This window comes from Gavialis gangeticus, unplaced genomic scaffold (assembly GCF_001723915.1).
Source record: "Gavialis gangeticus isolate Ggan-Ray unplaced genomic scaffold, GavGan_comp1, whole genome shotgun sequence".
NCBI lineage: Eukaryota > Metazoa > Chordata > Crocodylia > Gavialidae > Gavialis > Gavialis gangeticus.
This window is the reverse complement of record NW_017729008.1, coordinates 44,022,931-44,036,412: the sequence shown is the minus strand read 5'-3', so window position 1 is coordinate 44,036,412 and position 13,482 is coordinate 44,022,931. Positions and strand designations below refer to the sequence as shown.

Genomic DNA, 13,482 nt, shown 5'->3' with positions numbered 1-13,482 from the left:
GGGGAATGGCTTTGTATGTCAGAAGTGCTGCCAAGCCTTTGGCAGGGAGGTCTGTCTGGCAGTGTGCCAAAGGAGGAGCAGTTTTGATGAGCTGTCCTTTCCTGGGGAAGTGGGGAAATGGGAAGGGACAGGGGCATTTCCTATAGATAGGCAGGCTTTCCCCGTAGGTGTGGAAAAGGTCTTGAACCCGTACAAGCTCGGTAACAGGTTCAGATTTAAAAATGGGTTATTTTTAGTTGGAGACGTTGTGTGCCAGCTCATTGAATGATTAGGGCAGGTACAGGTCTCTGGAAAACATAGAAAGCTGTGCAGTGTTTTGCCAACTGGCCTGCTTTGTCTGGCTTTCTCTAGGAGAACGAAGGCAACAAGTTTGGCAGCTTAGAATTTTTTCTGTCCCAAACTTTCCTGGTGCAGCAGATCAGGGCACATTTTCTGTTTGCAAAATGCCACCGACCGAGCAAAACTTCCCACACTTTGCCAGGGTTTAAACAGAGAATCCTGGGCTTTTGGGATATGTTGTGATTCGATTCACTTCAGACAGAATCAGCTTCTCTCGTTCTAGCACCTATTTAGTTGATTTCTGATGCCAGAGTATTTCTCAAGTGGCTGAGCTGATCCTAATCTAAGAATATATTGAAAAGGAGACGCTGCAGCTGGAATGAGGGCCAGACTCTTTGTCTCCTGCCCTCTCTCTATTCCTCCAGTCCCTGGAGAAAATGTAAGTTTCTCTTGTTTTCCTTCTTCCCTCCTTTATGAAGCAAGCATCTAGTTCACTAAAAGGAATAGGAAGAGCTTCTATCAAATACGAGGTTGTACTCTAGTTCTGCTGTATAATTTAAGGCATTGTATTCATTCGGTAAGGGTAATTTTGAATGCCCCTTTGAATGATAAATCACAAGTCCTCAGAGTGTTTACTGAAATTTTAACTTTAGATCAGCTTTCAAGCTAAAGGAGAGGCAAGTAAATAATTCCAGTAATCTACTGTGAATGTAACCTTGGAATTTGGTGTAATCTGCTGCAAGGCTGTTTGCCTGCCCTGTTTTCATGGTGGTGTTTAGATTACCATTTTTTCCCATCTCAATGAAGCTTTAGCAGTGTAACTGGAAAACCACCTGGCCAATAGTGAAGAACATCTTTAGACCTGAAGTGGTTTTATTTTTGTACTGCTTGGACTCTCCATTGGGATCAGGGCTCACAGGTACAGGCTCACAGGTAGAACAAGGTCTTGATCTCAGAAAGTACAGTTGAGTTTGAAAGAAGGTTAATAAAGTGTACGTGAGGTGAAAAAAAGCTTCCCGGAAATAAAATGAGCTTCGGGAACCTTTAGGAACCAGGTGCAGTCAGAGAGCATTCACTGTCATATGTCAGGGTGGTAGCCAGTCTGCCATCCTGATGAAAGGAGACTTGATTTGACAGAGTCATCTTTTATATTAAATTCCTAGTCTTTAATCGTTAGCTCATACTAAGTCTAAGAATACTTAATATTAGAGTAAAAAAACCCCAACCCTTTAAAGTATGTTTTTATTAAAAGAAAAGAAAACCCCAGGCTTTAGAAAATCAGGACACTTGGTGTTAATTGTGTGCCAAAGTATCCAAATATTTGCAGATCCTAAGTGGACAGTTAAGGCACCACAGCAACAGTAGATTTGCCCCTATAGGGCACATCTACACGTCACTGTGCTTTAGTACTTTCTTTTGGCTGTAACCGCCTGTACTGCACCGTGCGCACTGTGCACAGTTAGATTTCGCTGTTACATCACTGTAGCAGCACTGCTGTACCAGGGAGTGTGCTGCGACAGTGACATAGCAGCCAATCACGTATAGACCTATGTGATCGCTATGTTGCCAGAGCACGCCATACAGTGATGTGTAGATGTCCCTGGATGATATCTTTTAAAAGGGGGAGCAGAAGGCTTAAAAAGGGTGACAGTGTCATCCTTTCATAACAACCATTTCATTCTGTTGGGTATCCTGAACACATGGAGCCCTTCCCTGCTGCATTGTCTATGTATTGATTAGATTGATGCCAGCCTGCCCAACAAAGGCTCAGGCCAGCTTCCAGAAGAGAGCAAAATAACTTATAAAATAAGTGACCAAGAGAGCACAACAGGAGAAACAAAAGGGTTATAAAAGCAAGGAGAGGATTAAAATAAGTTATAGAGTGCAAAGCAGAACAAAAAAAAGACCCTTAAACAATATCCCAACCTAGCCTTACTTGCAAAAGGCTTGCCCAAATGGGAGCAGTGCAGACTCTGGAGCATTTGAATGGCGTGCTTCTGGCAACCCCCAGATCAGAAAGTAGGCTGCCACGTTCTGCATCATTTGCAGCTTCTGGATGGTCTTCAAGGACTGTGTTATGTAGGGCTCATGGCAGTAGTTAGCCTTGATGTTACAAAAGCCTGGATGGTGGTGGCCAGATCCAGATGTGAAAGGAAGGGTTGCAGCCTTCTCACCTGATGGAGCTGGTTAAAGGTGCTCCTAGCCACCACTGCCACCTGGACAGATGATCCAGAGGCTGCAAACTTGAGTGACCAGGGGACTCTGAACCCTATCAATGATGGGTGCCCTAATTGACTTCAGCTCATGCAGACTGCCCACCGGTGTTACCTCTGTCTCTTCTGGATTTGGCTTCAATTGGTAGTGGTTATGCAGTATTTGCATAATGTTTTGCGTAGCTGCACGTTGCCTACAAAAAAGTTTCCTTTTCCACTTCTGTTTTCCATCACACTTTGAACCAGCAAGATCGTAATCATCCTTCAAACCATCACACATCTCCACAGGATCTGAAAGCACGACGTCTCTGAAGGGACTCAGATTTCAGCTGTCCGGTCTGCCTGTTATTCAACACCACGGCCCAGCCGACCCTGTGTGTACTGATTCTTGTCGGGGAGGGCCCTTCTTCTTTCAAAAGATTCATATCTGTTGTTTGCCCTGCACTGAACACAGCAGAGCTCAGGATTTTGACTGAGGATGAGGTAATGTCTGTGGAGGAATGGAGCCTTGGAGAGCTGCTAGGAGCCAGAAATGAAAGTCTGTACATAAGTTCTCGGTTAATGAAGCAGTTCAACTTCTTTTTAATGTCAAGTCATCTGTTACTGAGGGAAGAAAGTAATAGCTGTATCTTACTGGGACACTTAAAAAAAATAGTGAGGGAAGGTGAAGTCCTGGCAGGGGACAATTAAAGACATGGAGGTAAATGGAAAACAGGAGAAAACATGCATTTGCCAAAAGTAGATTGTACCAGCCTTACGTGATAGCCACCTTTGGTTAGATAACTGATTTTTCTCAGCAAAGGAAATGCGGGAGTTCTCCTCTGTCCAAACTTTAGTTAAGCATGTAGTACAGTGCTCCATGCAAAATGGTGAGCTCAATTGGAGAAGACTGGAGTCAGTAGAGGAATTTAAGGTAAGAAGCTAGCTATAGCCCCAGATAGCCTTATAGTGTGAAGCAGGAGTTTGGAGGGAGGTGGGGTGGAGTTTTTTGAGGATCTACATTGAGCCTGATTTTGCTTAATATTTGTAGTAATTTCCTTTGTACGAAACAAGTACGTGGTTATAGATTAGCCAATGCCACAGCGTTGTATACTGTCAACACAGATGCATTAAGATATTGTACAGCTGGGTTGTCAAAGTCATCCAGTGCCATGGCCTGGATGAGTGTCTCTGAGCCAGTCTGTGGGCCAGTTCAGGGAGCAGCTGGATACAGCCTGTGCCACACAGCACACACCAGGCCCCTGGGCTGGCATGGGTCATGTGCTGCTTGCGGCATGGGGGCTGGACCCAGCACTGCAGGCAGCACAGGGGCTTGTCCAGGGTGCTGCATGCAGTCCAGCAGTGTCAGGGGCTGGCGCCTGCTGTCTGCAACATGCAGGGCTGGACTGGCTGCACATGGCACGAAGCACCTGCTTCATGTGGCACCCTGCTGACTGGCCCTGCCCACTGTCTCTGGGTCCAGTGGAGCGCTGCATGGAGTATGTGCCCCCTGCCAGCCCGCTATGTCACCTGCAATGCATGCAGCTGGTCCAGCCCTGCACACTACCTGCAGCACACTGGCCTCAGGGCTCACTGTGCACACAGCCTCTAGGGCTGGCACGGGGATGTGCTGCCTGCAGTGTGTGGACTGGACCCAGCACTGTGCATAGCACAAGGGGTCTAGGGCTCGGGCTGTGTGCACTGCCCCTGTCCTGCCTCCTGTGCCACCTGTAGCACATATGGCATGGGGTCCAGCCCTTGCGCTGCATGCATGTGGGGCTGGGGCCAGCTCATGGAGTCAGTCCAGTGACCTGCAGGCCAGATTATATGACTACACAGGCCAGATCCAGCCTGTGGGTCATTTGTTTAACTATTGTCAGACCTTGTTCTGGAGTAAGAGAAGTGGGATGTAGTTCAGTAGTATAAAGAGTGAAGTCTGACATCTGGGGCTCATTGGCTGGATATGGGAGAGGAGGAGGAGGAGAGATTAACTGATTTTAGGACAACCGAGTCACTAAGGTAAATGTGATCTAGGATGTGTTGGGAGGGGCCTTTCTATTGAAGGGAGACAAGGTTCTTTGGGTAAACGTGACATCTTTTATTAGATCAACTAAATACTTAGAAATTGTTCTTTGCAAGCTTTCGGGTACAAACTCCCCTCTTTAGGCACAGGGAGCATCTGTTGGTTTTTGTCTGGTCTCCTGGGTAGAAAGAGTGATGTACTGATGGTAGCCTCCTATTGAAGGGAGGCATTCATGCCTTTATGTAAGACCCTGTTGAGACCTCACCTGGAATGACGTGTATCGTTCTGGACATTCATGCTCATGAAAAATGAATTCAAACTTTTATGTCCAGCAGATACTGAAAAGTACTCCAAATTCATCAGTCTTGCATGAACCAGTGGCATTGCTGATGTCACGTTAAGGAGAGCACCTTCCAGGATGTAGGGAATGCATGAAAGATGTACCCATCTGTCTGTGGGTAGAGAACACCTGAGGTCTTACTCTCCATTTCTCCTCTTCTCTCATTGCTCCTGCAGTTTTCTGCAGATTGGCTTTTTTCTGTGTAGTTTCATTTCCTTTAAATATTTGTTTACCTTCTCACATTTTCTTTCTCTCTTCATTGTTCGCCAGTGAGAGAGAGCTACAGTAGCATAACTGGAGAGGGGGTGGCAGCCGCAGGTGCTGCCTTGGGATGGGGGGTGGGAAGGGCTGAGTCCTGTCATAGGCAAGCCTTAAGCTGCTTGGGCTGGGAATTCGGTAGCAGGTCCTGCTGCTTGGGAAGCAGCAAGCTTAGAGGTCTTAAGGTTCATTTTTTTATTTGATTAGCATGAAATACGGCATCCAGGGACCTCTTTGAGAAACTGGAGATTCTTCCTAATTACCAATCTCCCTCTTTCAAGCTGCTGTAATCATCAGGTGTTTCTGTTCCAGGAAAGGCCTAAAGGCCATTAAGGGAGCTGGAGTTGAAGGGTTCTTGCTTCCCTCTGTAGCAGGGGCATGGCCCTTTTCCTTGGATCTCGGGGGTGTATGTTAACAGATTATTTCCTTGCAGCAGCAGGATGTTGATGGGTTTTTCCCTGCGTCACCTGAGGTGTTTCTGATGTGTGTTCCTGGTTGTTTTGCATGAGGGTCTTTCCTGAAGATTTTAAGAGCAGGTTAGACAGAGACTTGTGTAGGAGGATTTGGGTAGGGATGATTCTGCCTTGAGCAAGGGATTGGACTAGATGTGACCTCTGAGGTCCCTTACAGGCCTTCTTTTCTAGGATTTTGTGATAACAAGGACTGTCTGGCAGGCTATATGCTGCTAGTGTGTTAGTACAGTAACTTTTTTGTTTTAGCCCTTTGTAGGCCAGCGTGCTCTGATCCAGTCAGCTGTTAACATTAGATCTGCTGATAGCCTTCAGCAGTGCAGCAGAGCCGATCACAAGAACTGCTGGAATTGGAGTCAGACTTTTCCCTTCCATTCTCCCTTCATATACACAAGACCTGCTTAACCTTTCATTTCACTGAGCCTGACAGCAGGTTACTTCCTAGCAACATCGCCAAGGGCATTTAATGAGAGCAATTAGCCTACCAGCTCCCATGGTTATCCAGGTTGCTGCGATCCTGCACCAATGCATCTGCATTAAGGAAGCCCTGTTGTAAGAATACTTCGGTCGAGCTTTGCTCTTCTCTGTTCCTTATCTTTCCTGTCTTTTGTTGTTAAAAGGCATTCCCTTGTCTCTTTGAGGGGCAGCAGATAAGGCTGTATCTGCTGAAGCGGCAAAGTTTTCACCATTTTGAAACCAGGCAATCCCAAAGAAAGGGATTGCACTGCAGTTTCTGCAAGGAGTTGCTCAAGCCTTTATTCAAATGACTGCATGTGTCATAATCAAGGAATTGTCCCAGGAGGGTAGGGTTGGAGTGGGGAAAAAAAGCAAAAAAGGAGGGATTGGGGGAATATGGGTTTCTGTATCTTCCTCCCTTACAGAGAACCTTGGTCTAAAGTTTAGTTCTTCCAAATCAAATTAAAACCCTCACATTCATCAGGCAGACTCAGAACCATGTCTTTCCATAGATCTTTGCGTTCCCCTTCATCCACCTTCTGGACCTAGGAATGACGACTCCTTTCCCAGAGACTTGATGTTTGTTCAGGACTGTTTTCTAGGAAAGGAGGGAAGACCAATTTCATCCAGCGTTTGTTCTCTCCAGGCTGACTGACTATGAAGGCCACATTCTTGGTGGAACTGAGACTCTTCTGATGGGAACATGCCTCAAGGTTTCATTACTTCCCCAGGAAGCCAGTCTGCAAGTGCCAATTTGTACTGTCAGTGCTGCACTTTAAAGCACTGTAGACCTGTTTCCCATTTCAAGCAACTAATAGCTTCTGTTCCTTATTTTATCACCAGTCCAGTGATAGCTTTAATGGTCAGTCTGTGTCAGGTATGTCATAGATGACTCCTTGATAGGTACCTCTGTCAGGCCAGGCCTCTCTTGGTCTGCTTTCTGGTACCATGTAAACCAATACAGCCTGTTCCATGGTTGGGTTGTTGGGCTAGCCTGGGTCAAGGATGGTCTGTGGGCACCCAGCAGGACTAAAAAAAAGACTTGTCAAAGGGTGGATAAGCTCCCTGTGAGCCAACAGCCGTTCATACGTGGAGAGGAGATGCATACCACCAGGTCACTCTGCCCGAAGAATCACCAATGATACACAGCATCTAAGGTGTCCCAATGGTTGCAGCAGCCTTGGGACTGACTTGACTTGACTGCCTCTTCAGAAAAGTAGTGTCTCTACACCTTGACCAGATGTTTCAACTGCCCACATTCCTTCTAGACTTCCTCTGATTTTCATAAATGTTCCTTAGGACCCTCTGAGGGGCTTGTCCAGATCTGGGCATTAGAGATGTTCCTTGTTCTAAACCAGTTACCCAGGATAAGATTTCAGTTTGTATTTGTTCTGAGAGCTTCAAGTATTTGCTCTCCAAAGCACTCCATTTTATATATATATATAAATGCCAGTGCCTGGATTTGGAAACTGTTCTGTGGAGGTGATATACCTCTTTACACATTTTCCTGGTTATCGGTGGAATTTTCAGAAGCAGAAATCAAATTATTTTGTGGACCACTGGGTGATTGCCTTTTCAGCTGAAGGCCTGTGGTTGTCCCAAAAGCTGTTCACAACAGTTTCCCAGAATTGTAAACAACTTTGTGCAGCAAGAACTACCACAGGAAGGTTTCCTCGGGGTTTGGTTGCCATTCCTGTGACAGCCAGCGCTAGGGTGTCTGTGGCCTAGTGGTAATTCCAAAGTTGGGCAGGAGGATACAGGTGAGAAATCCTGACTGAACAAGGAAAATGTTCACTAGCTTTTTGCAGTAGGAAGCTTTTGTTGATTTTTCTTTTTCTTTTGCTTATATTATCTGTTTATAGCAGTGCTCACCGGCTGGTGGGGACAATCAGGCCTCTTTTAGGGCTATCTGCTCAAAGGGGCTCAGCAAAAGGCATCTGATGATTAAAACTACCTCCATTTGAGCAAACAAGCTTTGTATGAGCTTACCACTGAGGCACCAATTTGATGTGTGGGAATGAGAATTTAATAATTGAATCTTCAAGTAGTTGTTAGGACCTGATGATCCAGATACTCCTGGACTCTGACTCTTGCTTATTTAGATGCATCTTTGCATTTTTTGGGTTCTCTTGAATGGGGGCAGACTTCTGTTCCAGCTCTCGAACTCATATTTTGCAGCACATGAGATTATTGGTTTGGATTCAGAGAGGTTTTGCTTTCAATTGGTTTAGATTCAGAGAGGTTTAACTTTCTAAACCTTAAATAGTCATGAGAAACTGTCACAAATGAGAGCTTTTCAAGGGATTGTGAACTTGGTCTTTACGGTGCTCTGGAAGGGAAGAGACTATTTGGTCTCAACCAGGGATATATTTCAATATTCCTTTCCTTGGGTTTGGCTCTTGCTTGGGTCCAGGTCCCCACTTTCAGGAAGTCCAGGCATTTGTGTCTGTAACCTTGTAGCTTACTCCTTCTGCTTTGAGCCTTTTTTGATAGCAAGGACCTGCCTCTGTGGAGATGACATCTGGAGACAAGTATGTTTTGGTGGTTCAGGGAGTCATCTTTGAATCATTCTTAATCCACAGACAGAAGCTATACTTAAATGCTGTTCTGGTTTGCAGTTACGTCGGGTAGGAGATTTAGTAAGTTTGGGGGCCTTATCCATCTAGAATTTTTACATTACTTTTTTTCCACAAGATGAGTCTTTGGCTGGCAGCAGACTTCTCATCTCTCCCAAATTACAGCTCTCACACAATCTCTTCTCCTTGCTGGCCTTGTATGCTGAGGCCTTGCACAAGTAGGGAAAAGCAGGTGTGCATTGCTGGAGTGGCTGGAACATTCAAATGCTGACAAGACATGAATAAAATTGGATGAAAGTTTAAGATCTGCTATTTGACGTGTGTTGTAAAACAGCCTGTTGGTTCTTTCTGACAAATATGTTCAGGAGTTTGTCAAGATGACAAGCTATTCATTAACAGATCCCCTATTTTAGGCATGGCTCACTCAAGCCATGGTCATTTCTTGGACAGAATGACAGTACTTTTTTCAGCTCATTTTGGCATGTAACCATTTGCTCTTCCATGCATCCCTTTATCTGTCACTTTAAAATACATTATCTTGGGTGGTGCAACTTTAGATCATCTCTTCCTTTTCTTTTGCTTATTAAAAACTTACATGTAGTGGATAAATAGGAAAGGCGAGAAAAGACAATAATGCACAACAGGATATCGGTGTACTAGGCATTAAGTCCTGTTGGTGGCTTTTTCCAGGTTGCAGTAAGTGGATCACAGAACATCAGGTGCCCACAAGTGTAAAACGTACCTGTAACTTCTGTTCCACCACGGCTAAGGACTTCTCTTTTTTTAGCACTGAATGCTGGGAGGAGGGGAAATAACTAATCCTCATTCAGCCATCACCTTTCCTTTCCTTGCTGTAATGGAGAGTATTCCTGGCGAAGTGAAATGGTGAAATCTTGAGATCCTTGTAATACCAGGTTCTTGATTTGCCTTAAACCTTCATCTTATTTTTTTGTGTAATAAATGAACGAGTAAAGCAAAGATTAACCATCTCCCAGCAGGAGACTTTATTTTTTAAGATGGTTTTAAAGCAGAATCTGCTGGTGTCTTGGTGTGGGCAGGTGGCTGGGGTTGTCAAAGGGGGTCAGTTCCCTGAGTAGCTCCCTCTGCTGTTCATATGTCCTGAAGCCAGCAAGAAGGTTTTTTGTTTTTTAATACGTTGCATGGTTGAAAAGGGAGAAATAACTCAATTGTGATGGATCAGAGTGCACTAGATGCCCAATTTCAGAAAGGAAAAATTACCCATCAGTGGGTTCTGTTTAACTTCAAAGTTACCATCCTGCCTCTGGATCACATTTCACAACCCATGATTGGGATTTCAGCCCCTCTGTCACCCCGTGTTACATTTTCAAACAAGCACTGTTATACTTTCTCCTGTGCTATGTCATGGGTGTTTAGAGAGAGTGTATCTCATTATCCATCATCAGATCTCATCTCAAAACACTCTCCTATGCTATCACACCAATAAAAATCTCATTAGTAAGTTGGCTGCTGGTGTGCTGAGGTTGCTCTCTGTCGCACTGACCAGTGCTATCCCATTATTTACTTCTGCCGTCTTGTTGTGGTGCATCCATCTCTCTCTAGTCTCTGTTGTTTTATAGCTCCTGCCCTGTTGGGGCAGATTAAAATCTGTCTTTTTGTTCTGTGTTTACACAAGGCCTGGCATGCTGGGGACCTAGTCCATGACTGTGGGTAGGACTCAGTATAGTAATATAGGTCATGGTAACATATTCATAGTGGAATGGCTCGATCCTGTGAAAGCAGAATGCTGTTTCCCAGCCTAGCGAAGCATTAAAGGACACAGGTGCTCCTCTCGTCTTTCCTAGGACTATTCACAGGCTTAATCTTTTTCAATGGGTGTGTGAGTCATTCCAGATGGACCCCATTGCAGCAGCAGTTCTGTCCCCATGTTAGGGGGGAAATAGCAGAGAATTGACTGGCAAAGCCTGAATATTAACATACCTTCTTGTATGTTACAGGTAGGTGTGTCTCATCATCATGTTCTGGAAGTTTGATTTGAACACAACATCGCATGTGGACAAGCTGCTGGATAAGGAGGATGTGACACTGCATGAGTTGATGGACGAAGATGACATCCTACAGGAGTGCAAGGCGCAGAACCGTAAACTTCTGGACTTCATCTGCCAGCAGCAGTGCATGGAGGACCTGGTCAACCTCATCACCCATGAGCCCCCCATGGACATGGAGGAGAAGGTCCGCTTCAAGTACGTATGCCTTCTTTGCTTTCTGGGAAGAAAAATGAATGTAGAAATAGCCACCAGAGTATTTTGTGCCACAAGGCAAATTAAACTTGCTGCCCAGGAAAAAGACCTTGAAGTTTGGGTTGTGAAATACTTTGCTGTCTTAGTGCTTTGACATGACTAACCATTTAAGTATTTGCTCTGATTTTCTGCCTGGGTTCATTGCATTTGTGTTCGCTGTTTTCTTAAATCAAACTTCTTATTGGAAACTTTTCAGAAGCTCCCTGTTGATCTTTGTTCTGTGGTTACAGTCACCCCAAATGAAGTGGGTGATGTTTGCTGAGCTACAGGTTCAATGAGCATCATTGGCTTAAAATGTATGCAGTCTGTATGAGATTTAGAGCTCTCCCACAGATGAAAGCTAGCCATTTGCATACTGCTGCTTGCACCTTAATTGCATAATTGCCTGAGAGCGTTCTAGAGTAGCAACTGGATGTTCATATTAGAGACATTTTAAAAAGCTCTTCCTCCCCACAGCCAAATACAAGCCACCTGCCAAGTATCAAATCATATTTACACACATAGGTTCAACTAACTGCTCTTGTGTTTTGGAGATAGGGGAACCGGTTTTGTGTCTGTGCTGCATTCAAGGCAGGGAATTTGATGCAGGCATATAGGTGTGTCCCCTCAGGAGATTTGATCAGGGCAATTGCTACCATAGATGCTAGAAATCTAAAAAGCAAATGGTTAGTGATGATGTCATTGATGTACTGTCTAGATGAGAGACGGTGGCATGTGTGTGACACATGACGTGTCGTGTTGCTGCATGTAGGGTGGGCAGTTGTAATATTTCAGCTGTAAAGTATGTACGAGCAGAAGGAACCATGAGGCCTGCCTTAGGTGGCTACTCATACAAATGAAGATGCATATCAGATAACTTATAGCATCAGACTTTATGGAGGCAGCATTATTAATTGTGTCCTCTATTGTTGGTTTGCAACAGTATGCATTGGTGCAGGTAAACTGCAGTGTCCTTGATGGAGCCCATCTAGCCTGTCATTACCATTCCCACTCAGTCCCCCAGAATGATGCAGAAAACCTACCTTTTCTGGTGAAAACCCTACCTTTCCTGCAAGATGGGATCTTAGAGACTAGCTGCCTTTTCCAGTGAGGATGGATGTCTCTTCCTTGTGTTGGGGAGTCTGTTAGTGCTCTTGTTTAGTGAGACTGGAGAGGTATTGTTGAGCCATGAGACAACGCTATATTTTCTCACATACAAAATGCACCTTTTCCCCCTAAAATTGACACCCCCCCCCCGGTTTTTAATCAGGGAAACTGATTTTCTGCCTGGGATAGAAGTGCTCTGTTGTGATCTCTGCTCCAGAGTGCAGCGGCTGTGGTATTACTGCTTGGGTAGCTGAGGGAGTCAGTTCACTTAATGGCTCGTGCTGGTTCACTTTCCAAGTGTTAACAGTTGTCTCTCTTTTTTAGTGGTCTCAGTGTTCCACTAATGAAGCTAACCAGTCAAGGGCAGTCTTGCTGTCTGCTCCTGGTCTGTCTCATACCCTCTTTAGCACAGACTCTAGCATTTTAGCACAAGCCAGCAATTCTCAACCAGGGTGTCACGCCATCTGGGGTGCCACACAGTGATAGTACTGATACATTTTACAAGCATGATTCACAAAAGAAACCCAGAGATTTCAAGTAGGAATCCATAGCTGGGGGCTTTCTGAGGTCTTTGCAACAGACCTGTTATTTTTCTGTATTCACAAAAAGAGTGAAAACCAGGAGCTGGACTTTTTGGAGGGGTGCCTTGAATCTATCTGGGGATGCCGCAAGTCTGAAAAGGTTAAAAACCACTGGCACAGGCTTTTTAGCTCTTTTCAAAAGCATAGCTCCACCCTTTGAGAAACCAGTCTTCAGCAGCAGCCAGGGACTCCATTTTAGCTATGTAGGAAACAGAGGGTGAGTCTCTGTCTCTGCTCTGCGCAGCCATAACTCTGGAAAAACCCTTTTTCTTCATTTTGCCTTGAAGAAACAAAGGTGTGTGTTATATTTAGGGGGTGTGCCCCTTTGTGCCCCATTTCCAGGGTCCAAGCGTATTCTGCAGCTGGGGCAGTGACTGGTTCTAGGAAAGTGAATCCATCCATGGGTTTCACACATCTGTGCAGAACGCTTTGGTGGTCCTGTTTAATCAAATCAAAGTTCTTTTTATTTTCAGTACTTCCATGCCTTCCACCAGTACTTTTTCTAGCCATAGTTTCATAGTTGTTTCATAGTTCATAGTTGGTTGGGTCGGAAGGGACCTGAGCAGATCATCAAGTCTGACCCCCTGCCATGGGCAGGAAAGAGTACTGGGGTCAAATGACCCCAGCCAGGTGATTATCAAGCCTCCTTTTGAAGACCTCCCAGGGTAGGAGCTAGGACCACTTCCTTTGGACGTTGGTTCAAGATCCTAGCTGCCCTGACTGTAAAGTAGCACCTCCTGATGTCTAGTCTGAATCTATTCTAAGTCAACTTATGGCTGTTATTCCTTGTTACTCCTGGTAGTGCTCGGGGAAACAGGGACTCTCCCATTGCCTGCTGGTCTCCCTTGGCCAGTTTGTAGATGGCCACCAGATCCCCTCTCAGCCTTCTCTTGTGGAGGCTGAACAGGTTCAGGTCCTGTTGCCTCTCCTCATAGGGCCTGC

General features: G+C 45.2%; 1 protein-coding gene across 3 annotated transcripts in view; it reads left to right on the top strand.

Moving 5' to 3' along the window:
- PPP6R2 (protein phosphatase 6 regulatory subunit 2) overlaps positions 1–13,482 on the top strand; it is a 137,370-nt gene that overhangs the window by 20,392 nt on the left and 103,496 nt on the right. For all 3 annotated transcript variants that reach the window (XM_019509708.1, XM_019509706.1, XM_019509707.1), the window contains exon 2: positions 10,571–10,816. In XM_019509708.1, coding sequence (XP_019365253.1) covers positions 10,590–10,816 — 227 coding nt within the window. In that variant the 5' untranslated portion in view covers positions 10,571–10,589. The remainder of the gene's footprint in view (positions 1–10,570; positions 10,817–13,482) is intronic.